Source organism: Cervus canadensis, chromosome 18 (genome assembly GCF_019320065.1).
Source record: "Cervus canadensis isolate Bull #8, Minnesota chromosome 18, ASM1932006v1, whole genome shotgun sequence".
Taxonomy (NCBI): Eukaryota; Metazoa; Chordata; class Mammalia; order Artiodactyla; family Cervidae; genus Cervus; species Cervus canadensis.
In genome coordinates this window covers 33,155,105-33,179,839 of record NC_057403.1, presented here as the reverse complement: position 1 = coordinate 33,179,839, position 24,735 = coordinate 33,155,105, and the positions used below count along the sequence as shown (strand labels likewise).

Here is a 24,735-nt window from a genome sequence, read left to right as displayed (position 1 = left end):
GGAACTCAACTTGTGAATAATCTACAGCTCCTCTTAAACCACAGAGCTACCAAGGATACAGAGGAACTAAATGGATAATCTGGCCATCATGTCTGCCCTAATGGCTTTGGTGTTAGACTTTAAGGCAGTGGGTCTTGGCTCACAATACCTCTGATCTAGGTAAGCCTCTAAATTGTTCCCCTCTCCTCTCCCTATTGGTTGTCTTCCATAATTTCTGGATGTCCAAGCAAGATTAGCTACCTTTCCAAATAAAGGCCCAGTTGAAATAATTTTGCAAGTTTCCTCCTCATTTAGCGGAATTTAGCACACCTCCAATGTGCCAGGCCCAATGCCGCCATCTGCTTTCATACCTTGGTTCCATGACACGCACCCACACCTATTCCAGGGTGGCATAACTACTTCACGTGACATAATTTCCCTGGTACATCACCCACCACAAGAGCACGAGTCACTCGGAACATGTTTCGGTGTGTGACCCACGGGGTCTGCGTTTTGCCTCTGCTACTTAGAAAGATTTAACTTTAGGCAAGTTCATGTCCCCAAGGCACAGTTTTTTCCTTGATTGTTAAATGGAAATGAGTCTCATCAGCTGTGAGTTAAAATGAGATGATGCCAACAAATATTTCCTTAGCTCAGCACTGGACCTGGCACTGAGCAGTTGTGACAAGGAAACACCGACCGCTGGGTGAGCCACTTAGCCTTCCTGAGCCTTCGTCTCATATGTGAAACATAAGAAACCTTGACCAACTGATCCGACAAGTGGTAGTAAGGCAAGTTTGGCTAAGGCATTTTGAATGTGATGGAGTGTTACTGTAGTGATGAGAGGAGCCGAATCGGAGCAGTGCTGTATAGCTGGGTCTGGGCACCACATGGGGGTCACAGAGGCGGAAGTCCTCATTTTCCCAAGCCCCTGACCCAGACATGGCAAAGATCTACTTAGGACACACTTCAGTTTGGAAGTTTCGGCGGGTTGGGGGGGGGGGTGGTGTTTAGGGTAGGAAACGGGTCGTTCGATTTTTGCTGCTGTTAAACCTGTCTTGCCACTCAGTGAAAACTGTCTTGGGCTAAGGTGGTGGAGGGGAAGCTTTGTTCTGTGGCATAGGTGTTTGTATTTTAAGGTCACAACGTGGACTTCTAGTTGATTGTTCTTCTCCAAGCTTTATTTTTGTAAAAGTATCATCTAGATTCCACAACTGCCACACCCCCCCCCCCCCCCCCGCCTTTCTGTACAAGATTTAGTTTTGATCCTTTGCCTGGGATAGGTTTTATAAGAATTAAGAGTAGGAAGGATTTAAGAGGTGAGAGGAAAGACAGTATATTCCAGGGAGAAGAGCTAGCAAACCTGCAGGAGTAAAAATGTCCAACCCATGTCAGAGGAGATGATGTTGACAGTTGTTTTCATTGTCATTTTGGCATACGTTGAAACAGGCTTATGTTGGCTGATTTCTTACTAACTGTATATAGACAGTCTGAGATTTATGTCAAAATTTCTGTTTTTAGAAATGTACTAAAAATTCAGTTTGAATTTATTTAATCTCATGAAAGTAAGTTTTGAAAAAAGATGGCAACTAGAAAATATAATATTTCTAGTTGCATCCCACATGAACTGAATATCTGAGACTAGTTGTAATGTATAAGAACAGCTATAAAATTTTAGATTAAAATTATAAAAAGAACTTTATTTTCGAGATTCTGTGTTAATGAACTGTTATATTATGGAAACAATTCAGGATCATGAAGAATTTATAATTAACCTTTGAAGGCCTAATCTGTAGGGCACTGGAAGGGATGCAGAAATAAAGATGCCTCCAATATACCTGAATATTCCCAGAAAATCATCTGCTTTATCTTTGCATTCAGCTGAATAACATGTTTTAAGAGGTTTATGAATTATTTCTCACTGTTTGGAGGCCTCGTATTTTAGGAAATGATAAAATCTTCCAGGAAAGTGAATTCCAATCAAATAACTTTAAAAAGAAACTAACCTGGAAAGCTGGTAAAAACCATCTTCTCTGAACCCTAACGCAGGAATCCTGAGGAGGACCATGCATGCTAAAAGCACTTGCCTTCGGGTATCAGGGATCCAGCCCCCCATCTCTAATGGAGGAATGCTTCTTGGGGTCATGGCACACTATCGTATTTAGTGGGCAGGAGAGTTTTCTTCTAGGAGAGAGTCAGAACGGAATTACTCCTTTGAAATCTAACCACACAAAGGCTTTAAAATCACTTCCCTGGGATCATATACAGGGGGAAATGGCATGTTTTTCTTAATGACTTTAGTTCAGACAGGCAAGATATTTCTACTGCCTGCTACTGCCTGACGTGTTATTTTCATCTTTCAGAATTCCTCTGGCTATTATTTAAGCTATTATTATCACCTTACCATTTGGCAAGAGAGCCAAACCATAAGCATATATGCAGACTTCCCAATGTTGCTCTTAGTAGCAAAGGTGGAGGTATTTTATGCACGCTCTCAGCCAACAAAGACACAGATAGAAAAATGAGATGATCATCTAACTTTGTATTGGTTCCAGAGGGAGCATTTATGAAATCAAGTATGTGAAAACCACATATGTGTAAAGTGCGATTATAATGGACCCATCTTTTTGAGAGAATCAAGGTGGGTTGAAACTTTAGGTTCCAGTGGATCTCAGAGTACTCCAGACCACACGTATTCTGGTGCATCATTGTAATTTCTCTGCTGTTCCTGGCTGTCCTTGTACTGCTTCTGTTCTCGGTAGCTCCGCAGGGCCAGCACCACGCTGGCACCATACATCACCACCAGAAGACAAGCAAAGGTGGCAGCCGCTCCATCAGTGCCTGCCAGCTGGCAGTTCATCCAGGTGAGACCCTTGCGGGCATAGACCCTCTCTCTTGTCCTGCAAGTGTCTGTGGTATTGATCTGCAAGGCTGCGTGGAGGTAAATGCCGATGCCCACGCAGTAGCCCACTGCCGCCAGGAGGCTGAAGGTGGCCTCCAGGAGGAGCCACTTCCCTGGCAGTTTGTGTAGACTTTTGGCTCCTTGGAGTAAAACACCCAAGGTGAGGACACCGAGCCCCAGAGAAACAGCCACGCCGCCGTATATCAGGGGTGCCCGGAGGATTGTGTACTGCTGGTCCAGCTGCCGAACCTGCTCCAGCTCGGTGCCCTCAAATGGTGAGTAATAGTTGTTCCCAAAGCCGCCGCCACTGGCAAAGCTGGCGCTGAATCCGGCCAGGACAAAGTAGGAGGCCACGATACACATGAGAACCATCCCATTCAGTATCACCTCCACTATCTGTATCACACCTAGGAGGAGAGAGATGGGGGATTTAACACTGATCACTCACCCAGGAAAGCTCCCTAGGTCAGACAAGAGAAATAACATGCAAATAAAAATAGTCAAGGCTGAATTTCACCGCCCCCTTCCCCTGCTAGTGTCATAGGGAGCACACCACACACACTGCTCTGCATCGTGCTTTTTTCATTGACTCTTCCTACAGATGTTCTCAGATCAGCTCCGACAGGGTCCCCACGCCCTGTGACGTGGCCTCCAACCCCACCTGTGGGTGGACCAGTCTACTCAGCCAGGATCCTAATGCTGGATACCCAGCCTGTTACCTGGGGGATTCTTACAAGTTTAAGGAACCCCCAAATGCCATGAGGCAGGAGACACCAGGAGGTGAATGGAGATAAATGTCATCTTGTCCAGAGTCACCCTTCACCCTTTATTTCTCCCTGAAGGGGACCTCAGCCTCTCAGGAGGCATATTCCTGGGAGAAGGTCTCCTGTGGTTCCCTCAGGTGTCAGGGATGAGAACAAAGAGGAAAGCATAAGAACTTAGAGCGGGAGCACAGGCTCACTCCCCCGCTCTTTGCTGCCTTGTGACCATGCCCAAGTCATTGGCTCTAAGCCTCAGATACCTCATCTGACAAATAAATGAAGGTAATGCCTTCTTTTGTCTGTCTTATCCCACAGGGCTGGGGTGAGGCCCAGATGAAAGCAAGTATGTGAAAATACCTGGAAAATCATAAAATGTTATGCAACTGGATGGTGATGCTACCTAGTAACATTTATAAAATGAAAGAGGATTAGTAAGAGATTTAGGAAATGGGACAAGTTTACGAAAAGCATGAATTCCCAGAAATCAGAAAAACTCTCTAGTACACAAAGGAGTAACACAATGTTTATAAACTGAGCAGCTAAAGACCAGTGTGTCTAAAGTACTTAGGCAACAGCTACTGGGCTTGCTGATTCCATCTCCTGCTGGGCCCACACAAATTCCAAGGAGGTCCACAGGACAGAAGTAGCAATAATTAAGGACTCTGAGATTGAGAAGCTACATTCCTCTAATTTAAATCTGAAAATAACATCAGACCAGAACTGCATACTCCTATCCCAGGCACCATAAACTACTGGCTACTCTCTCCCTACAGCGAATTGACCGAGAGATCATTCTAATTCACGGGGAGTAGCTACCTCCCCTAACCATACCTTTCTCTGCCTTGGTTTCCCTTCTGCATGCAATTAACCTCTCACCCTCTGAAGGGAAGCAGGAATGCTGTGCTGATACGAGATGGGGGCAGCCTGAACCTCTCCTTCTGGGACAGATTCTGCCAGAACAGCAGAGTCATAATACACGGAGCACATATCTGCCAGCCTGGAATGGAACACATCTAGATCTTGTCAACCACTCCATTGACTGCAACAAGCAAGAGGAATTAACGGTCTGTTGCCGGGTCCAATGATGAAGAAATATGGCCACTGGGTATTACTCAGAGCACCAGCCAGACCTACCTGGCTTTGCTGAAAACAATGAACAGGTTCAAGTATTTCCAAGCATGCGGTTAATGCAGGAAGATACACAGACATCAGGAGAAAAGAAAAGAGTGGCCTACTAGGAGCCTGGTGGGCTACAGTCCATGGAGTAGCCATGAGTTGGACAGGATTTAGCAACTAAACCACAGCTACCACTAGAGCTAGCAGTTAGGGATAAGCTGTAGAGGAAAATGAAAACTGAAGCAAATAGATTTTTGTTGTAAAATAACATCTTTTTTGGGTGAGGCTGCTTTTGTGGCTAATCAAATTAAAACTCCTCTGTTAATACTTTCTTATATATTCTTCAAGAAGTTTTCTAATCATATCCAAGTAAATATATGTATTTCCTCTTGTAAACCCAAATGGAACTCACCTTTTAAATGTGCCAAGTAAGGAAATAATATTACAAATGTAAAGAGAACCATCACCTCCAAATCAAAAATTTTTCTTTGGATTTTTATTGGTGTTACATAAAGCAAAGAACATATTCACTTGTACCAAGAATGTATTATAATGGGCCATAAGTCCTAATTTAACATGCATTAAGAACCCACGAGGTTGTCTGGCCAAAAGTAGCATTCTTCTGCTGGGAAAGATTTTACATTCTTTGATTCTGGATGGATCCTGAATTCTGGTTGTTGAGTTGAATCTGTCGTACAATGGTACATTTACAAGAGGTACAAAAAACGTATTGAGCTTTCAAGGCCATTGTAAGGGGGCTTGTTAGAAAACCTCTTTTGCAACCCAGTGAAATAATCTGATTCCTCTTTCCTCAACCCACGTCTCCTCCAACTTAAATCTCACAGAAGTGGTCTCCCCAGCATCCCCACCCGCCTTCACCCAAAGCATTAAGGAAGTGAAGAACCTAGAGTTCAGTGAGGAAAAAATGTGAGGCTAATCTGCTTGAGACAGCTGTGTTTAGAGGACTTAAGGCTGAAATGTTTTTTCATGTCTATGTGGCTTTTCATGCACACTGAGGATAAGGTTCTTCAAGTACCCTTGGTTATCTCCCTTTATTCAATCAAGAATGCATTTTGCCAAAGTACATGCCTTTTCCTTGTGGCTCCTGGGCTCTGGTTTTGGTGTGTTTTTATTGTTTTATTTTCATTTTGTTTTTTAAAGTCATTTTGGTCAGTCCCTCACCAACAGAGGGCTCCAGAACCAGGGTTTATTACATCTGGTGGTGCTGTTCCAAGTACCCTGGAATTCGGCCCAGCAAACCAAAGCTGGACTGTTTACCTCCTGAGGGCTGGCAAATTCTACAACAAAGCATTCCACGAAAGACGGTAGTTCACAGTAACTTCCATCACTCAAGTTTGGTGGAATGTTTTAAAAGGCCTAAAACTCCAACATTTTTGCAGGCTTCTCCTTCAGCTTCCTGACCTTTTGGTAACCCCTGATGGCCAGCACGGCCCCCACTGCAAAGACCCCAATGCCCAGGGCAGCAAAGATTCCAGCACCAATGTCTCCCCCATGGAAACTGCAGCTGAAGCCACTGTATCCTTTGCTCTGGTACAGGGCCTCCCTCTCCTTGCACACGGGAGAGGCGTAGGCAGCCGAGAGGTTGTGGAAATAGAAGTACAAGGCCGGAATGTATGCCCCGGCAATGAGCACGTGCAGCACACCTTCAATCACCAGCAATGGGGGGCAGTGCCACGGCACCCGCAGAACGCCCAGGGTGAGGAGTAGGCAGCAGAAGGCCATGAAGGCTCCGCTGCAGGCCATCACCACAGTGACCGTGGGCAGCTTTAGCTGGTAGAACTGAATGTCCAACTGCTGCGCTTTCTCCCCATCAGCACCACTGAAACCACTGTAAGCCCCTCCATACTGGTAGTAGTAAACGCCCCCCAGGCTGGTGATGCCCGTGTAGCCCCCCGTGGAATTGTAAGACACAGAGCTGCAGGCCAGGATCAGCAAGTTCAGGAGAACCTCCAGCATTTGGCAGCAGGCTGCAAAAGAAGGGCGTGTTACCATTTTGAGAGATGCTGTTTCACACTTGAAGACTTCCACCTAAAGGCTTATCTTCCCTGTGGCAGCTCATGCCACAGCCAACTCTTTCTTCTTGCCCTGGGAAGGCCTGAGCAGCCAAAGCTGCAGGATTAGCACTAGATGGCAGCAGGGAAGCATGGCCTCCAGAAATGATGTCAGAGATACTTTGGACTGAAAAGGATAACTCTAAAAACAGCAGAGCAGCCGGTCCAGGTGGCTGCAGGATGACGAGGGACGAAGTCAGGCCAGGGAGCAGGAAGAAAGGTGTTGTTTATGGAAGGCAAGAAGATTCTTTGCCCTAGCCCTGCCCTGTCACAAAGACTGAAACAATAGTTGCGTCCTCTTTAGATGCTTTGTGGCTATCTTCAGTTTGCTTCCCTTGTGGCTCAGCTGGTAAAGAATCCACCTGCAATGCAGCAGATCTCGGTTTGATTCCTGGGTTAGGAAGATCCACTGGAGAAGGGATAGGCTACCCACTCCAGTATTTTTGGGCTTCCCTTGTGCTTAGCTGGTAAAGAATACACTTGCAATGCGGGAGACCTGGGTATTCGATCCCTGGGTTGGGAAGATCCCCTGGAGAAGGCAAAGGCTACCCACTCTAGTATTCTGGCCTGGAGAATTCCACGGACTGTATAGTCCATAAGGTTGCAAAGAGTTGGACACAACTGAGCAACTTTCATTTTCTTTCAGTTTGGAAGAGGAAACTTCTCCAAGTTTGAAAAAGATTGTAACATAGTGCTTAAAAATTATAATGAAGTCAGAAAAAAGCATGGAAGTTATCCATCAAAATATTAATCATGGTTCACAAGTACCAGAGATAGGAAAGATTAAGTTAATTAATTACTGAATTAAATATAATTAAACAGTAAAACATAATTTACTGTTCTTAGACTTTAACTCAAGAAGTAGTGGCTCAGATGGTAAAGAATCTGCCTGCAATTCAGGAGACCTGGGTTTGATCCCTGAGTTGGGAAGATCCCCTGGAGGAGGACATGGCAACCCACTCCAGTATTCTTGCCTGGAGAATCCCATGGACAGAGGAGCCTGGTGGGCTACAGTCCATGGCATCGCAAAGAGTCAGACACGACTGAGCCACTAGCACTTTCACTTTCACAGAGCAAATCTGGGCTGTGATACTTTCCCAGAGCTGGATTTTTTCAGGATCCTTGGCTGCATTATCCTGGACAATCAAAGAGCCCCAGCTTTCTACCAAAGCTGGCTGCTTTCCTTAAAGTCAGTTTTATTGTGATATGCCTTATCCACAACAAAATGACCTGCATTAAGCACACAGCTTGGTAAGAGTATGACAAATGTGAATGCAAAGATACAAAATACAAAAGAGTATTACAAATGTGATTATGTAATCATAATCAAGATATAGACTGTTTTCATCCTCCCAGAAAGTTCTCTAAAACCCTTTGGGGTCAACCGCTTGCCCTCCTCCTCAGGCCACCATCGATCTGCTCTCTGCCATTAGAAACTAGGTTTGTCTTTCTCGCATTTCATGCAGATGGAATCACACAGTTATGTGCTCTTTTGTGTATGGCTTCTTTTTCTCTTCATAATACAAAGCTGGGAGTTGTATGTGCTGGCACGGTTCTAGTGGGTCAGCTGACTGTAGGATCAGGCTGTTGCATCTCCCTGGCTTTTACAGAACCAGATTTTGGGCCTGGGTCCAGTTGGTCTAGGGTTTCCCTGGTGGCTCAGTGGTAAAGAATCTGCCTGCGAATGCAGGAGACACGAGTTCAATCCCTGGAAGTTGGGAAGATTCCCTGGAGAAGGACATGGCGACCCACTCCAATATTCTTGCCTGGAAAATCCCATGGACAGAGGAGCCTGCCGGCCTATAGTCCATGGGGTCCCAAAGAGTCAGCTAAACAGCAACCACCAGGTGGTCTAAGCATGAAGGTGTGTTACACTTGCACGTTCGCTAATTGAAACCAACCTCTCTCAAGTATTATGTTTACACTCTGCCATTCCCCCTCCAAAATGTAAATGGCATTACTGTTTTATTTAATCATAAAAGTAACACACACTGATAGTAAAAAAAAAAAAGAGAAGAAAATCTAGATGAAACAAACATATAATATAAAAATGATCTAAAGTCCAGTTAATAAAACTGGAGAAGCCACTGTTACCATTTTTTTTTCTTTTGGACTTTTCTGCTACATGTGCATAATTTTTGCTGTTTATTTGTTTTTAAGTAAGAACAGGGTTCTCTTCTCTCTAATATTATATAACCCATTTTTTCACTTAATATGGTGTGAACAGTTTTTCTACCATAGCAAATATAAATCTATTTATATTTTTAAAGGATTATAGGATGCCACAATGAATTTAAATAATTTCAATGTAAAGGATATTTAGGCTTTTCCCAGTGTTTTGCTATATGGGAGCAGATATATGCTATGTATTTCCTAGTAGAGTTTGGAAAGGACAGAGCCTCCACAAACTCCTTATTCCTGTTGTAGCTTTAAATAGAACCAGAAAACAATCACCAGGGATGGGGGAGATGTCTGGTAGCACATTTTTAAAAATAAAAGCCCAGAGTGTCTCTAGGCTTTACTCGCCCCTTAAAGGATCTGGTTCACTGAGTCAGCACCTCTCTCTTCAGAAGCAGTTATGCATTTCAGGTCATTCATTCCTCTGATTCTGGCTGAATATTTCAGACCTGTTAATGAGTTAACACCCTTAAAGTCAGCCATGGTTTGAAATCTTGACATAGGCTCAGTCCCATAAGCACTGGGTAAGGATACTGAGAATGCAAGGGTACTGGGGTATTGAGAATGCAAGTTAAGGGGCAAAATCTCCACAATTGTCCCCCTGAACCTTTTCAGCATGGTCACAAGTCAATGCCATAGGCAGTGAGAAGCCATCTCAGAACTAAACCTCTAGGCTCTGAATGACAGATAACACCACTGACTATAGAGATTATAATGTATGGAGAGAGAAACTAAATTTTTAAGGATGGTTTGCAAGTAAGGCTGCAAGGTAAATGCAAACATTACTTTTTAAAAAACCACACACACTTTCCTTGTTACACTGGCCTAATTCTCCTCTTATGATCTTTTCCATTATGATTTGAGCAACAAAGGTCTAAAGGAAGAGGAAAAGGACAAAAAGGGAAAGGAGAAGCTGCCCCAAATGCAAATCAGAGGGAGCCAGGAGAAGAGCAGGCGATGTATCTCCTTCCCAGGGAACCTGTAACTCCTCACCATCCCTCCAAATAATAAACCCATAGCACAACCTATACACACACAGGATTCCTAGTGATCTCATATAAACATGTAACATTTGTACTTGCTTATTAGCTGATCTTTATCCTCAGCCTTTAAAGATTTTGGTAGCTGAGGAGTCTTGCCCAAAACCGTGGATTCAGGGCTTATCTCTTTTTGTCAGTGTTCCACTGAATTTCCTAAGGGTGATTCAGCCCAAACTGCAGGGTCTTCTTAAGAAGTCAGAGCCATAGCTGCCTCCCCTCTTTGCCCGTTTGCTGGAGGAGGAGGACGTGATTTCACCGACAAGGAAAAGAAGTCACAGAAGATCTAAGACAAGGCTGAAATTCTTCAGGTGACCTTTACACAGGTGTGCCTTTCCTGCTGAGACAAGTTCCTGGTGTTCAATGACTGCTGCTCTCAAAACAATACAACACTGTTTCTATACGGGTCCCTGTGTGTCCAGAGATCTTTATGAGCCCTCATTTGTTAGCTTCTGACTGCTGAGCCATCCTTTCACTATCTTGACTCAGAAAACCAACCTCTAGGCCCAAAGCCCAATAACTGGAAGCAATCAAAGCTAAATCAGGGGCCTCAAGCTCGGCCCTCTCCTCTCTCGTGGTAAATCAATCACCGAAGAAGAATACCTCTAGAGAAAAACCTGTTAAACAGCCTCTGGCTTGTTCCTACTGTTTATATCTCATCAAGAAAAGAAGGTCAAGCACATAAACCATATCAGGCCTTAGCGTTAGCTCTAAGTTTCAATTCTAGCTCTTCCACTTCACAGCTGTGTGACTTTGTATAACTTACTGTACCTCTCTGAGCCTCAGGAGTTGTTGAGATAATTAAAAGCAATGGGGTGTGCCACCATACGTAAACTAGAGTGAGGATTCTTGTACCCAGATTACCTAGAGCTCTTCAGTAAGAGTTCTACGTAATCCTATAACAACATATTTCACTGTAATCATTCTAAGGGACACTTTCAGGTATAAATTTCATGATTTCTCCCCCTCTGGTTGAGAAGTTTTCCCCTCTTAGTCATAGGCAGCTGAGGTAAGTTTCTCACCAAATCATGTGAGCCATAAGGACTCACCCTGACAAACCTGATTTTCTTCATTGTTGGCAAGGCCAGGCCTGGTGCTAGGATGGGAACTCTGGAAAACCACATTTGGAGCTGACACATAATATTATTTAAAATCACAGTTCTTCAAACTGTGGATCCTAAGAAGTATTTTTTTTTAATATTTAATTTTATTTTACCTTTATTTATTTGACTGTGCCGGGTCTTAGTTGCGGCACGCAGGACCTTCAATCTTTGTTGCAGCATGCAAACTCTTAGTTGCAGCATATGGGATCTAGTTTCCTGACCAGGGTTCGAACCCAGGTCCCTTGTACTGGGATTAGAAGTCTTAGCCAGTGGACCACCAGGGAAGCCCCTTAAGTGTGGCTTTTTGTTTTTAATGACACAGAACAGGACAGAAGTTGGTTCATGATGTGTGTGTATTTCTTACTGTGGGTTTCAGTCAACAACATTTAAAAGCCATGATGGCATGCTTGGGCATCAGATCTCCTGTCCTGTGGCATGAGCTCAACCTGTCTGCCATCTCCAGGTCATCTTCCCTCTCTAGTTCTGACCACCTTGCCTGATGAGCCCCACTCTGACACCTGATAGCTCAGAGCTGGCTCTGCCTGGAGGTCCATCTGCAGCCTGAACACTGCAGGCATAGCTGCCTCACCACCCCTAGGCATGTCCGAGAAGAAACATGGGAAACCTGGCCACCTATTTTTTGTTTTTTTAGAAAATGTGATCCTCATGTGGGTATGAAAACAAAAATGCTAGGAAACCAAAAGGGAAGCCTGCTTGAATTTTTACCCCACCAGCTTGGACCCCTCCCAGGACCACCAGCAAAGGTAAGTAAATGGTCTGCCTTCAAAATGGCTCACCTCTCCCAGTGCACAGGTATCTGCACTTGTGGCATTCCAGGAGCCCTTCAGCCTCTGACTGGTAATATACCGCTTCCTGTAGTTCAGGCCGGGGGTTCGAGGGTGGGTATCTCCCTGAAGTGGGTTCACTATAACCAAACACATACATGGCCATTAGCAGGCTTCAAATTCAATAGCTTGTTCAGTATTAGAATTCTGAACACCTCATGCTGGGCCCAGAGGTTAAAGAATGCACAGAACAAAAAATCTGCCACAGTTTTCATACTCCAGAGAATTTTTTGGCTTAGTGGCTTCACAGGGTGTTCAAACACTTGGCCCAATTCCACTAAGTACGTCACTTATCCTAGTAATTCTGAGCCCTACCTCTCATGCTGGCTTGTTGGCCTGCTGGGGAAGCGGGGAGGGTGGCTATTGAACAGGTAGCTGGGAACCACTTGGGGGAGCTTTTCAGTTCATTGAGGATGGGCTCTCTTCAAAACTAGTTTGCATTCACAAGACTGATGTCCAGACTGGCATTCTCTTCCTTCCCTTGTTACTTTGGAAACAGGTGAATCAGCAGTAATTTTCTAGGCTCTGGTGGTACAGACAACTTTGGACATCATTGCTCTCCCTCTTCTTCTGACAGCCCTGGCATATTCTATTCTGCTCCTTCTCCTCATGCCCCACTCCCAACCTTCCCCATCACTTTATCCAGCATACCCTGGGCTTTTGTACAAGATTCTGTGGTGAATGGTGCGGGCTGCATTCTACTACCTGGGTTCCAGGGATTCTTATAGAACACAGATCTCATCATGTACCTTTTGGGTTAAAAATCCATAAAGTCCAAACTTTAAGCACAGTGCAGGAGGGCCCTTGTTCATCACTCTCCACTCACAATCTCACTTTTACAGACCCAGCCATAGTGAACTGCCCCTCTCCCTGCCCCAACAGATGATCTGCATTCCCATGCCTCTAGGTCACCATGAGAGACAGCCTGGAGCTTCTTCTCCAGAACTCAGCTTTGAGTCTGTCTCCTCCGGCAAACATTCCAGAGCCCAATCAGGGCCCCAACTCAGTTCTCTCTGAATCGGTTTCCCCTGGAGCAGCATATTTCAAATGTGCTGCAAATTGGCCTGTTTACTTATCAGTGTTCTATGGACATCCAGAGTAGACCTCTGTAGTCCCTGACCCTGCCTCCCATCCATTAAATACATGCTTGTTATGTGGAGGAGAGTCAAATAAATGACTTTTGATTTTAAACCACCAACTATCTGTGAACGAAAGAAGCAAAAGTATTCCCTTCACTAGCTTTGGGGCTAGTAGGGGTAGTGGTGGTTGTGGTGGTCAGGGAGCCCAGGACACCATTTTAAAAGGAAATCTAAAAAAGAAGTTGTGGCTTCTCCTAGGTCAGGCAGTTACAACGCAGTGTGGCTTTAGGTAGGGAAACAATGGCCAGTGCCTGTGACTGTAACTGGGCACTCCCTTTGTTACACCTTGGCTAGTTAGTTCTAGATAATTTAACATAAACTCAGGATAGTAGCTTTCCCGCTTTGTGGACACAACAGGGAGAGAGACTGGGCTAAAGCCTCCAAGTCCCATAGCAGACAGGAGTCTGGACTCCTCCTAGTAATGAGGGCAAAAGCCAGAAGATAATCATCACTCTAGTACCTGCCTGTCTCCTGGCATCTAATCTGGGCATTCAGTAATTCTTGTGGAGTTAGATAGAACATGCAATGGGAAAAGGACCACTTCCCTAGAGAAAGAGTGGGACCTGGGAATACTGCCTCTCCTTCCTTCCTTCCATCCTTACCCTCTCTCCCAGCTCACCAAGTCTTCTAAAACATGATGATGCTGTCACTCCACAGGCCTTGTGGGAACTCAGTTCTAAAGATAGGGATGGCAAAATGTGTTCATTCAGGAGGGTGAGGTCTGAGCCAACCATGGGATTTGAATGAAGCTGACCAGAAGGACCTCACTGACAAAGATGGGGGAAATCTCTGCCCTTCTGTGCAGAGTTTTAGGTTCATTCAGTTCTTTGGCTAAAAGTCTAGCTTCTCCCAGCTGTCTGGTTTTGAAATGCATATAGCCCTGGAAGGGGTTACACATTAATGTATTAACTTTTCACTGGGCTGACTTTATTAGGCCTGGACCTCCGGGGAACGGGACTTCGGGGAGGGCTGGTTTTGGAAAACAGGACAAGGGTCTGAAGCCTCAAGGGGGCAGTCCTGTGACCACATGGGTGTGGGTATGTGTGCTGGGGAGGGGGTGGGGAGGTTGTATCAGGGAGGAGCCTCAGATTCACCCCACCCACTCAATCTCCTTCCTACTCCTTCCCCTTCTGGTCCTGCAGTCCTTTCGTCTTCTCTACCTGGAACCCCGGCCCTGTCACTTTCAACGGGGAGTGGCGGGGAGGAGTGGAGAGGGGTAGTGGGTCTCTGCTTTGTTAACCGGGTTCAGGTCAAGAAGTGTGTGTGCGGGGGAGGGGAGAGCATGTGGTGGTGGGCACTGTAAGGTCTTCCTTCCCTCCTTAGGTCACCTCTAAAAGCTCAAAAGGGAAGAATGGCACTTTCTCTAAACCCGCTTCCTAGGACAAGTAGTCGGGACCCCAGGCGGGCCTCAGCCCCAGGCTTCCTCAGGGCCGAGATCGAGGGCCCCCGCCGCCCCACCTCACCTTTCTGGTCCTCGGCGTCCGAGGCCCTCCTTCCGCAGGGGCGGCGGCTCCGGGGTTTCCCTCGTCCCGGGCCAGGGGGGCGGGGCCGCGTCCCAGGTCGGTCGCCGGGGTCCGTCCCGCGTCCGACTCTGACGGGAGTTTTCCCAAACTCTTTGTTCGCCGCCGCGATGGTCCCCGGCCCTGGGCCTGTCCTGGCGAGGTTCCCGGTTCCTCTCCCTGTCCCGGTCCCCGTCCCTCCGCCCGCCCCCGTTTCTCTCCCTGTGCCGGTCCCCGGCTCTGTCCCGCTGTCTCTCGGGGTGGCGGTCTCGTTCCGGGCGGGGATGCCGGTCTGGGTCCCGTTCTCTCGGCCGGGCCCGGGACTCGCGAGTCCCCGACGTCTGTTCCATGGCTCGGTTTCGCATCCCCGCCCCGGAACGACCCGAGGGCAACAATCCACAAGTTTCGACGGCAGGTGGCCAAGCCTGGGGGCGGGACGCTCACCTGCGCGCACGCGCACTAATCCCGCTGCGGCCCAGGAGAGCATTCACCTGAGGACCCGCGCCGTCAGGGGGAGCAGGTGAGCGCGGCCCGGGGTCTGGGCGCGCGTGAGCCCAGATTGGGTGCGAGCCTAGAGCGTCGTGCAGCCTTACACACTGAGGACGCGACTACCGCCTACCCACCGTACCTCGTCAGCCCTGAGGTATCTGCACCATGACCCCTCAAGATGGCGGCCAGGGGGACTGTGCTCAACTTAGCACCTTGGGTTTGCTTTCCCAGAGTGTTCCCATCTGCTTTCTCCCTCAGCCACTCAGCCAGCCACCCAGCGGTTGTCCTCTTCCTCCCTCTTCCGCTGTCCTTACAACTGTGCTGTAGGGGACTTGAGGCCAGTTCAACCATTTATGAGTCCAGGACTTATAAAGTTTTTTTTTTTTCAATGATGACCCACACAGAATTGACAACTTTTTTGTCAAATCAGGGTATTTTAAAACATAAAATTGCTGTCTGTTAATGAATTATTGTTCAACAAATATGTGTGAGCATCTGGCTTAGTGGGCTTGAGAGATCCAGCGGTGAACTCTCCTCGTACGGCACTTCCACTTCACTGTGTAAGGAGAACAGGCAATCAGAAGAGAAGACAAACTTGGACGGAGCAGGTTTCTTTATATAGATCTGGGAAGGGGACACTTGAGTTCTGGAAGAGAAGGAGGCAGCCTTGGGAACAGCTGAGAGAACGTTCCAGAAAGAGAAAAAGCCTGCGTTATGCAGAGGGCTGAACAAGAAGGTCACTGTGAGTGTAGTGTAGGGATGAGATGAGGCTGAGAAATGGGGCAGGAGCTGGTATAGGGCCTTCATGGTCAAGACTCATTTTCAAAGAGCAGCGGGGAAACTTTGACATGTTTTGAGCCAGGAGAGTGACTTCTGATTTGCTCTGACTTACGTGTTTAAAAAAAAAAAATAGATTGCTTGGGCTTCTGTGAGGAAGATGGACTCCGTGGGCCCAAGAACAGTGTCAAGAGATGAGTTAGGAAGCTACTGAAGCATTCCAGGTAAGGAGTGATGGTGGCTGAGCTGATGGTGACAAGTGGACAGATATAGGTTGCAGTTTGGAGGAAGAACTTAAAAGATGAGTGGGTGGAGGAATCATTTACTGAGATGGGAAGACTGGAGAGAACCAGGTTTGGAGAAAATTGGAAGGTTCCATTTTGGACATGTTGAAACCACAGGACTCCACTCAGGACTTAATGAAGCTCAGATTCTTTATGTCTCAAGTCAGAGGGAATTCAGTGAGTGAGAGGCAGAGTGATAGGTAAGAATTAGGTTTGTTAATATAGAATGCTTGTGAAGGATACAGGTGAGCAGGCAAGAGGGTGCTGCTTCAGGAAATAAGTGGACTACATTTTTATAATCAAAGGAAAAGTAGGGAAGAAGAGAAGACTACCTTCTTCCTCTTCCTTTGTAAAGATGTTGCAGGAAAATAGGACACTAAAGTATGATCAGGTCCAAGATGAGTTCCTCGGATGGGCCACCAGATAGTGGTCCTTGGCTTTGCACAGGAAAGAATTCAATTCAACAGCAAGCCATAGTAAAATGAAAGCAGGTAATTGAGAGAGACACACATTCCACAGGCAGAATGCACTTCATCTCAGAAGGAGAGAGCAGCACCCCATGGGGTGGTTAGTTTTTATGGGCAGGGTAATTTCATAGGCTTAGGAGCAGGAGGATTGTTCAAACTCTTTGGGGGGAAGAGCTGGGGATTTCCAGGAATTGGGCTACTGCCCACTTTTTTGCCTTTTATGAACTGTCATGGTGCATGTGCGTGTGTCACTTAACGTATGTTAAAAGAGACGGGAATACCAGACCACCTGACCCACCTCTTGAGAAACCTATATCCAGGTCAGAAAGCAACAGTTAGATCTGGACATGGAACAACAGACTGGTTCCAAATAGGAAAAGGAGTACGTCAAGGCTGTATATTGTCACCCTGCTTATTTAACTTACATGCAGAGTACATCATGAGAAACGCTGGGCTGGAAGAAGCACAAGCTGGAATCAAGATTGCCGGGAAACATATCAATAACCTCAGATATGCAGATGACACCACCCTTGTGGCCGAAAGTGAAGAGGAACTAAGAAGCCTCTTGATGAAAGTGAAAGAGGAGAGTGAAAAAGTTGGCTTAAAGCTTAACATTCAGAAAACTAAGATCATGGCATCTGGTCCCATCACTTTATGGGAAATAGATGGGGAAACAGTGGAAGCAGTGTCAGACTATTTTTTTGGGCTCCAAAATCACTGCAGATGGTGATTGCAGCCATGAAATTATTATTTATTTATTTTTTCTCCTTTATTTATTTATTTATTTTTTTCCAGTGGGTTTTGTCATACATTGACATGAATCAGCCATAGATCCACACGTATTCCCCATCCCGATCCCCCCTCCCACCTTCCTCCCCACCCGACTCCTCTGGGTCTTCCCAGTGCACCAGGCCCGAGCACCCGTCTCATGCATCCCACCTGGTGCAGCCATGAAATTAAAAGACGCTTACTCCTTGGAAGGAAAGTTATGACCAACCTAGATAGCGTATTAAAAAGCAGAGACATTACTTTGCCAACAAAGTTCTGTCTAGTCAAGGCTATGGTTTTTCCAGTGGTCATGTATGGTTGTGAGAGTTGGACTGTGAAGAAAAGCTGAGTGCCGAAAAATTGATGCTTTTGAACTGAGGTGTTGGAGAAGACTCTTGAGAGTCCCTTGGACTGCAAGGAGATCCAACCAGTCCATCCTGAAGGAGATCAGTCCTGGGTGTTCATTGGAAGGACTGATGCTGAGGCTGAAACTCCAATACTTTGGCCACCTCATGAGAAGAGTTGACTCATTGGAAAAGACCCTGATGCTGGGAGGGATTGGGGGCAGGAGGAGAAGGGGACGACAGAGGATGAGATGGCTGGATGGCATCACCGACTCGATGGACATGAGTTTGAGTAAACTCCAGGAGTTGGTGATGGACAGGGAGGCCTGGCATGCTGCGATTCATGGGGTCGCAAAGAGTCGGACACGACTGAGCGACTGAACTGAACTGAATGTAGTACAAGAAGCATATAAAGAGATTCAAGGTCTATAGGAAAGAGAATCTTCTGCCATCTTGGGCCCGGTAGGTTCTAACTAGTTTTTGTCATATCCTCAACAGCTATGTCATTCATTCTTTTAAAGGTTTTGGCTTGCCTCCTTCCCTCCTGTCTCAGTGTTAAATTTGAGATGGTATGCTTCACCCGCGTGCCCAGGTACAATGAAATATATGAATGAGTCTGGAGTTGGGTGGTGGGGGAAGTAAAAGGACTCCTCTAAGGAGAGAGGGAGTTAGAATAGAGAAGGGCTTGGGCAGAGCTGAAGGAAAAACTAACATTTAGACTTAAAAAGCAAGAAGATTTAAGAAGTGAGGAGTGAGGTAGAAAATCCAGGAGGGTAGGGGCACCAGGCCTATCTGCACAGACATCATCCCCCACCCCACAGATGGGCTCCTGTGAGCTCCACCAGCCTTGCTTCCCAGAGTAGAGAAGATGGGCCAAATTCTAGGACTATCTACAAATATTTATTTGAACAAACCCTGTTCTGAGTCTGGGACTGCTATGGCTATAGAGGAGTTTTGTGAACAAGCAGACACAGGATGGTTTGTGAAGTGTCATGGTCCTTTCTCTTTCAAACCTTCCCTCTGGAAGCTTCTTTTGGAGTAAACAGACTTCCATGCCAGCTTACCCTTTTGTTTCATTTGTTTTTGTTTTATTTCATATCTTTACCTTAATAAGCTAATTGTTATTTTGCCTCATTTGTTCTACAATTTTATATATAGCTATAAAATCTGTTTGATGAAACATATAAGTTCCAGACACATGAATGTCCCCACTAAATACTTGCTTATACTCAACTTGAGTTTACTGGTCATTTCCTTTTTTTTTGTTTTTCACTTATTTTTATTAGTTGGAGGCTAATTACTTTACAATATTGTAGTGGTTTTTGCCATACATTGACATCAATCAGCCATGGATTTACATGTGTTCCCCATCCCGATCCCCCCTCCCACCTCCCTCTCCATCCCATCCCTCTGGGTCTTCCCAGTGCACCAGCCCTGAGCACTTGTCTCATGCATCCAACCTGGGCTGGTGATCTGTTTCACCCTTGATAGTATACTTGTTTCAATGCTGTTCTCTCGAAACATCCCACCCTCGCCTTCTCCCACAGAGTCCCAAAGTCTGTTCTGTACATCTGTGTCTCTTTTCCTGTTTTGCATATAGGGTTATCGTTACCATCTTTTTAAATTCCATATATATGCGTTAGTATACTGTATTGGTGGTCATTTCCTTATGATTAACTTCTAGTTTAACATTTTGGCAGGAATATTAAAATAGGTGATGCTGTATCATTCTTGCTATGTTCTATCAGGAGGCACAAGATGTCAGTTTGTCCCACGATTGGTGATGTTAAATTTGATTACTCGGATAAGGTAGTATCCATCAGATTTTTCATTTTAAAGGAATACAAATTCCTTTAAATACAATTCCATTTGTATTTAATAGCTTTGAGACTTTACGTTCCTTCTTAACCTTTCTTGCTTGAATGAACTATTACAATGATGGTTGCAAAGTTGTGTTTTTTAATTTTATCAATGCTTTTATATTTGTTGATTTATTGGCATTTTCTAATAATGCAGAACTTTCCCTTCCACCTACTGTGATCAACCCGCAGAAGTAGTTTCTGTACCCCACCCCAAATTTAGTTCTCATGTCAAGACTGATGATCCCAAAAGTGCACCAGTTGGGTATATTTGTTGCTTACATAATGAGGCTTTCTGGTGAGAGCAGAACAGATTCCCAAGTAGACTTGAGAACGACTTGAGAAAACAGGAAGGGGTGACTGGCCTGGAGTTTTATTGTGATTAGGGAATACATCTGGGGTGAAGATTCTTGTGTATTCACATCAAGAACCTGCCTGATGTGAACTTCTGCCAGTGTCAAGGGCTTACCTAAGCTTTCTTATCAGCTTTCTCAGATGTGGGGCAGAAGGGGCAGGGGACTGGTGGGACTTGAAAAATGTCAGTAGTCAGAGTCAAAAATGGTGTCAGACTATTATATTAACTTGATAGACTTATTTTTTCCCTGACAATGTGTCATAATGTATTAATTTTTTGATACTTAACATTGCCCAAATTTGGCTAGTGGGAATCCTTTTAAGTGTGCTTTTGACATCAGGAGAAATATGCTGATATGCTCATCAGTGTTTGTGGTTTCATCTTGTGCTTCTTTGCCTGATTTGCCTCTTTCCTGAAGCACTCACTTCTCTTTCTTTCTCTCTCTCTCTTTTTTTTTTTTTTTTTTGAGCTCACTTCTCTTGATGTTCCCTCATTTGGAGAATGCTCACTCCTGAGCCCCGCATCCCTGTAGGAATGTTCTGTTAACGTCCACAGAATATCCTCTGTTCCTTAGAGGCTTGTCAGAGTTAGATTATAAGATGGGCTGGATGGGCCAGTGACCCAACGTAACAGTATCTTAAACATGATAGAAAGTTATTTTTCTCTTGGAAAAATCTGAGCCTATTTGGTGGCGCTGCTCTGTGAAGTTCTTGGAAGTCTAGGCTCCTTCTATGTTGTTCTTTTACCCTTCCAGATGCTGCCCTCTTCTACAAGCTCCAAAATGTCAACCAGGGACACTTTAGCCCACAGGAAGGAAAGAGAATTAGGGATTAGTAAGGGCTCTTCTCATTTCTTTAAGAGGGAGACCCACAAGTTGGAGACATCACTTTCTGTTCACATCTTGTTGGCCAAAAGATAATCACATGACTATAGGTAACTGCAAAGAAAGCTGGCAAGTGTAGCTATGTACCCAACTAAAAATTGGGGCATAAAACTGTGAGAGTGAGGGAAGAATGGAAAACAGGAATTTCATCTGTTGGTCTCAGAATTTGAAACAATTCTTTTGTTTATGTTGTCTATTCCTCTCTCTACTCTGTCAGCTGCCTGGGACAATGCCTTTGCCATTATGCATGGCACACAGCTGGTGCTCAATAAGTAATTGTTAAATATTTATTTACTTATTTATTTGGCTGCACCGGGTGGCACACAAAATCTTTAGTTTCAGCATGTGGGATCTAATTTCCTGACCAAGGACAAAACCCGGGCCTCCTGCATTGGAAACTCGGAGTTTTAGCCACTGGACCGCAAGGGAAGTCCCAGTAATTGTTGAGTAAATAATATTAGTTCTTATGTGAATTTGTCTACTCAGGAAGATGACAAGGACCTTATATTTTCCATGGCATCTGGAATAAGGTATAAGGCGGCATAAAGTGCATTAAAACAATTCTAATGTATATAATTTTTCTTAAATCCATCAACAACACAGGTAAGGAAGAAATAAGTAAATAAGTAAGGTATTTGAGAGTTAAAAATATGATGCTCATTATTTAATTTAAAATTTATGTCCTTTTATTTTAGTTTTTGTAGAAGACTTGGAACCAGTGCCCTGACCTCACTTTTGTCTTAAAAATGTAACATACTTTGGTCACTCCACTATTATTTCAGGAATGCTTGGTTAGACATTATGCATACGGTAGAAGGTTTAAAGGCAGGGGCCCTTTTCTGAGGAAACCCTCTGAGTTTTCACCTAAAGCAAAGAGCACAGTAGCAGGTGGCTGAAGAGAAGGGAGAAGGAAAATACTTGCCATTGGGGTATAGAGATGATATTCCAAAAGAGGTAAAATCACAAGTCTTATTCAGATATAAAATGACCATATGCTAAAGATTTTATTTAACTCAATAATCACTGAGGGAATCAGCCAATGTTACAGTAGGTTCAGGAGAAAATCTGAAGAACAGACTCATTATAGATCATGAATAAGGAAATCTATGTACAAAGGAGGAAAAAATGATTTCTTCCAGAGAGGGAGAGGAAAATCAATTGAACCTCCATCAGACAGGATAGAATTTGTATGTCTACAGACAAGAATTTTCTTTTCATCAGTTACCCGCAATACACAGAGTTCTAAAAAATAGCTTAGTTTTCTAGTGAAGCACAGATGTAAATACATTGCCTTTGCTTGAACTGGAAAAGTAGAATGCTGAAGGGTCTTAGAGATCTGGGGGTTTGGGAAAATGTAGAATATGGAGACATAGTAAAACACCAGTGGTTCTAAGGCTTGAGATGGATCCTGGGTATTAGTAATTTTCAGCTGTTCCATGGGGCAACCCATTGGTAAGCCAATCTGTTAATACAAATTAGCATTCAATTATCCATCCAAAAAAAGTTTAACATAAGAATAATCCAAATAGTTACCTAATTTTTTTCTTAAAAAATAAACGTTTGTGTTGGTTTTCAGTAAATTCTATGGTGTTTGGTGGCAGAGAGTTTGCTTGCCCAGTTCTAACTCAGGGAGGTTTCATTCGGCTCCCCATCAGGGAGATGGCCTTTATGTGTGTGGATCAGGGGACATCTGTGCATATTATCCGCGTGATCTTATGGGTCCCTCTCCCCCTTGGAAAAGATCCTGTGCTTGTCAGAACCCAGGCTCAAGCTCAGGTGGCAGAGGGGACTTGGGAACTGGTTAAGCCTGCCGTGAGGGCAGATCTGGCCAGCAGGGGACAGCAGAGGCCCAGGCTAGGGCTGCCCACATTTACTATACACCCTCTCGTGGGCCCTGGTGGCTCAGAGGGTACAGCGTCCGTCTACAATGTGGGAGACCTGGATTTGATCCCTGGGTCGGGAAGATTCCCTGGAGAAGGAAATGGCAACTCACTCCAGTACTCTTGCCTAGAAAATCCCATGGACGGAGGAGCCTGGTGCAGGCTGCTGTCCATGGGGTCACAAAGAGTGGGACGTGACTGAGCAACGAACACTGTTGGAAGGAATTATATGGTAAATGAGAAGTAAGTGCCAATCAGTAAGTGCCAAGTGACCAAGAGCATGGTCGCCCAATGAAAGACAAATACTCAAAAGAGTGTCAGGTGCTCAATAAATGTCAGATATTGGTAGCTATGAATATTTTTTATTACAGAAAGCTAAGTGAATTCAAGATTGGAAAGTGTCCATTGTATTTGGACAGTGTTAGTGAGTTTGGCTGGGCTTCCCTGGTGGCTCAGTGGTAAAGAATATGTCTGCTATCCCTGGGTTGGGAAGAACCCGTGAGGAAGAAAATGGTAACCCACTCTAGTATTCTTGCCTGGAGAATCCCTTGGACAGAAGAGCCTGGCAGACTACAGTCCATGGAGTCACAGCGAGTTGTACATGACTTAGTGACTAAACAACAACAGTGAGTTTGGCTAGATCATGAGAGGGTTGCTAAGGAGGAACCAGATTGCATTCTGAGGTGAGAAGAGTAGGAGACAGCACCACAGCCAGAAGAAAGGGAAGCTATTTTCTAGAAGGGAGAGACTTAATCATACGTATGGATTGAAGAGAAAGGGGATCAATAGAGGCATGAAAAACAGAAATGATGTCTCTTATATAGAAATTCAGAACCTGTTCTCCTAGAAGCACCTCCCCTTTTCCCCCTTCACCAGAGAAATTCCTTCTCTTGTCAAAAATACTCATCTTAAAAAAAATTTTTTTTTTTTTTTTTTTTTTTAGTTTTAAAAGTATGCATTTATTTGTCGGTGCTGGGTCTTAGCTGCGGCACATGCAATCTTCAGTCTTCATTGGCTTGCACGATCTTTAGTTGCAACACGTAGGATCTAGTTCCCTGACCAGGGATTGAACCTGGGGCTTCTGCATTGGGAGCATGGAGTCTTAGCTAGTGGACCACCAGGGCAGTCCCTTAAGTGTGTTTTTTTGCTTTTTGTTTGTTTTCAGTGACACAGAATAAAAGTTATCAGTGCACTTGGACCATCAGGGAAGTCCTGAGAATCAATAGTTTTGGGCAGACCTGTTAAACAATGTGCCATGTGATATTGAAGACATACAATTATTTTTTTTTTTACTTCCAAATGTTAAGTCATTTTTCTATACCTCATCCACAAATACCCATGTCTCTAGAGGAAAGAAGAGTTGTCAAGGGCAAGCCTGGTCATTTTGAACCTGGGGGGACTCCTCTTGATGTAAGTTGTCCACTTGCATAATTAAAATTTATCTCTCCCATAATATCCACCATTTCCTAAGGTTGCAAAGGCTGTAATTCCAGGCAGGTTAGAGTTTGAGCCCTGAATGTGGGCCCACCCAGATAATTGAGACTAGTTTCCTTATTTTAAGATCCTTAATTAAATCTGCAAAGTCACTTTTGCCATGTATTGCTGACGTATTCACAGGATCCAGGGAGTAGGATGTAGACATTTTTGGGGAGGGACATTATTCTGTTTACCACACTGTGGGTCATAACTCAGCAATGACTGGGCTGAATGGCTCATGGGGCCTCCCTGAGGTTGTGGCTTAGTCTATAGTTAGCCAGGTTTTAATCCATCTGTCCCAAAGGTTGATTACTCACAGGGTGGCAAGTTGATGGTGCTGTTGTCAGAAGGCATCAGTTCATCCCTAAGTGAGGCTCTCCACCAAACTGCTTGGGTGTCACCATGACATGGCAGCTGACTTTTCCCAGAGCTAGAGATCCAAGAGACAAAGGTGGAAGCTGCAGTGTCTTTTTTGACCTTTCCCTTGGAAGTCATACAGTATTCTATTGGTCACACAAGTCA

The 24,735-nt window shown here is 44.9% G+C and overlaps 1 protein-coding gene across 2 annotated transcripts; it reads right to left on the bottom strand.

Annotated features, from left to right (window-relative positions):
* Positions 1-1,658: 1,658 nt before the first annotated feature.
* MARVELD3 (MARVEL domain containing 3) lies at positions 1,659-15,109 on the bottom strand. Of its 2 annotated transcripts, none has more exons than XM_043436284.1 (3): positions 14,596-15,109; positions 11,946-12,073; positions 1,659-3,288 (listed from the first exon to the last, which is right to left on the bottom strand). In XM_043436284.1, the coding sequence occupies exons 1-3, from the start codon at positions 14,994-14,996 to the stop codon at positions 2,651-2,653; spliced, it is 1,167 nt and encodes a 388-aa protein (XP_043292219.1). In that variant the 5' UTR covers positions 14,997-15,109; the 3' UTR covers positions 1,659-2,650. The 2 variants fall into 2 exon arrangements, with proteins under 2 accessions (XP_043292219.1, XP_043292220.1); XM_043436285.1 differs by lacking the exon at positions 1,659-3,288 and adding an exon at positions 5,240-6,746 and having other exon boundaries at positions 14,596-15,108.
* Positions 15,110-24,735: the final 9,626 nt, after the last annotated feature.

Coding starts and splice junctions, on each gene's coding strand:
- MARVELD3 (XM_043436284.1), bottom strand. CDS start 14,996: ATGCGAAACCGAGCCATGGAACAGACGTCGGGGACTCGCGAGTCCCGG. Junction 12,074..14,595: donor GGACGCCGAGGACCAGAAAG/GTGAGGTGGGGC, acceptor GTTTGGTTATAG/TGAACCCACTTCAGGGAGAT. Junction 3,289..11,945: donor ATACCTGTGCACTGGGAGAG/GTGAGCCATTTT, acceptor CTCTCCTCCTAG/GTGTGATACAGATAGTGGAG.